Genomic DNA, 3,183 nt, shown 5'->3' on the forward strand with positions numbered 1-3,183 from the left:
CCCGCCGCCCGTGCCCGTGCCGCAGAGCGCCGCCGTGCCGCTCGGAGCCGTTTATTTACAGGGGGGTGCCGGTACAGCGCGGAGCGGCGGCGGGGCACGGGGCCCGGACACGCGTTAACGGCCCCCCGTCCTGGCGCTGATACAAACGGGCGGGGGGGGCCGGGTTTCCACACGCCCCCCCAGGCTGGGGCGGCGGAACCGGGGCGCGGGGCGGCACCGATCGCTCCCGGTCCTCGCTGCGGCAGCCGGAGCAGCCGCGGCGGGATGGAGCGAGCCCGGGGCGGCTCCGTGCGACCCCTCGCAGCCGGTGCCACCGGCAGCGCCTTCCCGGAGCGCGGCTCGGTACCGGCCCGGGAGGCGGCAGCCCCCGCCGGCCGCACGGGGCGAGCGCGGCCCAGGGTGCGTGACCGGGACGCTGGTGCCGGTGGGGACGGCGCTACTGGGTCTGCGCCCGGCGGGGCTTGATGTCCCGCGTCTTCATGTAGGAGAGGAGCTGCTCGGGGATCTCGGCCAGCACGTCCTTGGCCAGGCGGGCCATGCTCAGCACCTGGTTCCCGGAGCGGTCCACGTAGTCCCGGAAGGGCACGAACTGCGGGAGCCGGCGGGGCGCTGGGCACGGGGCCGCGGCGGGCGCGCACCGAGACCCCGCCGGCCCCGCTCCCGCCGGCACCTGCACGATGTCCCGCTCGGCGTAGCGGCCCCGCGACGACACCCGCACCTCGTCGCCGTCCAGCTCCTCCATGGCTGCAGCGGGGGGGACCGTCAGGACCCCGTCGGGCTCCCGTCCCCTCCCGTGAGCCCCAGCTCACCCTCAAACTCAGCCGGTCCCACTCCCACGATGATGATGGACATGGGCAGGGCGGAAGCCTGGCGAGCAGAGCCACCCGTCGTGATCCAAAGCCCCTCGCGAGGCTCCTCCGCTCCCCACCGCGTCCCCAGCACGGGACGGGGCCGCGCGGGTGCCATCCGAATGGGCCACGTAGGGTGACTGGGGGGGGACGGGGCGCCCCGCGCACTCACGCTCACGATGGCCTCCTTGGTCTGCAGCATGTCGGAGATGACGCCGTCGGTGATGATGAGGAGCACGTGGTACTGGGAGCCGTCGGTGACCTGGGCGGCCGCGCTGCGGGGACAGACACGCGGGTCCCCAAACACGGGGCGCCACGGCGGGAGCCGCGCGGCCCTCGCGCCGGCGCGTTGCGGCGCTCACCCGGCCACCTGGTTGATGACGGGCGCGAAGTTGGTGGGCCCGTAGAGCTGCACGGTGCGCAGGCTCTGCAGGTAGCACTCGAGGACGCCGTCGATGCCGGCGCAGCTGGGGTTCTCGGCGTTGTTGTTCTGCGGGGCGGCCCGGCACCGCGCGGGCGCGTGGGTCCCGGGCCCCACGCCACCCCGTGCCATCCTGCACCCCAGGACCGTGCGGTGCCACAGAGCAGCGCCCGCACCACGCAGGAAATCTGGGCTCATCCCTTCCCCACGACAGGGACAGCTGGGCTCATCCCTGACCCCCCAAACAGGGACATTTGGGCTCATCTTTGCCCTACAACAGGGATGTCCTTATCCCTCCATGGTGGGGACATCTGGGCTCATCCCTGGCCCATGGTGGGGACATTTGGACTAATCCCTGCCCTATGACAGGGATGTCTGGGCTCATCCCTGCCCCACCGTAATGGGTACCTTTGGATTTATCCCTGCCCTGTGACAGGGATGTCCCTGTCCCCCCATGATGGGGACATCTGGGCTCATCCCTGGCCCATGGTGGGGACATCTGGGCTCATCCCTGCCCATGAGGCACAGAGACATCCGGGTCCACCAGCTCCACAGAGGCCAACGCTCTCCTCCCATCCCACCCCACAGCAGGGAAGTTGGGGTCCCCCACGTCCCACAGCAGGGAGGTCGGGGTCCCCCACGTCCCACCGCAGGGGGGTCCCCGTGCGCCCCCCGGCCCTGCCCGGGGCAGGGGGCTGCGGGGCGCCCCGCGCACCAGGGGGAACTGGTGGGAGATCTTGCCGTCGGGCGGGAGCTTGGCGCCGAAGCCGTAGGCGGGGAAGAGCTTGTCGCTGTCGTAGTCCTGGATGATCTCGCCGACGGCCTTGAGCGCCAGCGCGTAGGCGCTCAGCTGGTAGGGGCTCGCGTAGTGCAGCGAGGTGGGCTGCGACGGCAGCCCTGCGGCACGGCGCCCTCAGCAGCCGCCCCACGGCCGCCCCACGGCCGCCCCACGGCGCCGCGCTCACCGTTGGACGCTGTGAAGTCGATGGCCACGGTGAAGTTCAGCTGCGTCCTTAGGGGAGAGGGAGGAATGCAGGTGGAATGCATGTGGTGTCCTCTAGCCCCATGGCATGGGGATCCCATCTTCCAACCCCACATCCATGGCAGGGGGATCCCATCCTTCACTCCATCCCCATGGCATGAGGATCCCATCTTCTAGCCCCAGATCCATGCAGGGGGATCCCATCCTTCACTCCAGCCCTGTGGTACAGGGCATCCTCCAGCTCCATGGCGCCATGGTGAGGGGTATCCCATTCTCCAGAATCACAGTATGGAGACCCCATCCTTCACTGCAACCCCACGGCATGGAGATCCCATCCTCCAACTCCACAGCATGGGAATCCCATGCTGCAGCTCCATGGCATGGAGATCTCATCCTCCAGCTCCACGACATGGGAATCCCATTGTCCAGGTCCACGGCATGGGAATCCCATTGTCCAGGTCCACGGCATGGGAATCCCATCCTCCAGCTCCATGGCGTGGGAATCCCATTGTCCAGGTCCACGGCATGGGAATCCCATTCTCCAGCTCCACGACATGGGAATCCCATCCTCCAGCTCCATGGCATTAGGATCCCACCCTCCAGCTCCATGGCATGGGGGTGCCAACCTTCAGCTCTACGGCATGGGAATCCAGTTCTCCAGCTCCATGGCATGGAGATCTCATCTTCCAGCCCCACGGCCCAAGGATCCCATCCTTGGCCCCAGCGCCACAGTAGGGGACATCTGCCCACCCCATGGCATCCTACCCCCTACGCTGGCACCGTCCCCGCTCACCCTCCGCGGATGTAGTCCACGAAGGTGAACTCGGACTCCACGGAGAAGGAGAGCAGCGTGACCTGCGGGCGAGCGGGCTGAGCGCCGCGCCGAGCCCCGGCCGCCCCGGCCCCGGCCGCACTCACGGTGCCCGAGTTGA

At 69.3% G+C, this 3,183-nt stretch overlaps 1 protein-coding gene across 1 annotated transcript in view; it reads right to left on the reverse strand.

The window, feature by feature from the left end:
* Nucleotides 1-421: 421 nt before the first annotated feature.
* Nucleotides 422-3,183, reverse strand: part of CPNE9 (copine family member 9) — a 7,854-nt gene continuing 5,092 nt past the window's right edge. Inside the window, exons 13-20 of the mRNA XM_026052624.1 lie at nt 3,045-3,106; nt 2,235-2,281; nt 1,985-2,166; nt 1,211-1,338; nt 1,021-1,123; nt 810-867; nt 671-744; nt 422-589 (exon numbers count right to left, since the gene is read on the reverse strand). Of these exons, the coding sequence (XP_025908409.1) occupies nt 437-589; nt 671-744; nt 810-867; nt 1,021-1,123; nt 1,211-1,338; nt 1,985-2,166; nt 2,235-2,281; nt 3,045-3,106 (807 nt within the window). The 3' untranslated portion in view covers nt 422-436. The remainder of the gene's footprint in view (nt 590-670; nt 745-809; nt 868-1,020; nt 1,124-1,210; nt 1,339-1,984; nt 2,167-2,234; nt 2,282-3,044; nt 3,107-3,183) is intronic.

The sequence above is a fragment of the Nothoprocta perdicaria genome, unplaced genomic scaffold (genome assembly GCF_003342845.1).
Source record: "Nothoprocta perdicaria isolate Ctin4 unplaced genomic scaffold, notPer1 scaffold_9, whole genome shotgun sequence".
In the NCBI taxonomy this organism is placed as follows: domain Eukaryota; kingdom Metazoa; phylum Chordata; class Aves; order Tinamiformes; family Tinamidae; genus Nothoprocta; species Nothoprocta perdicaria.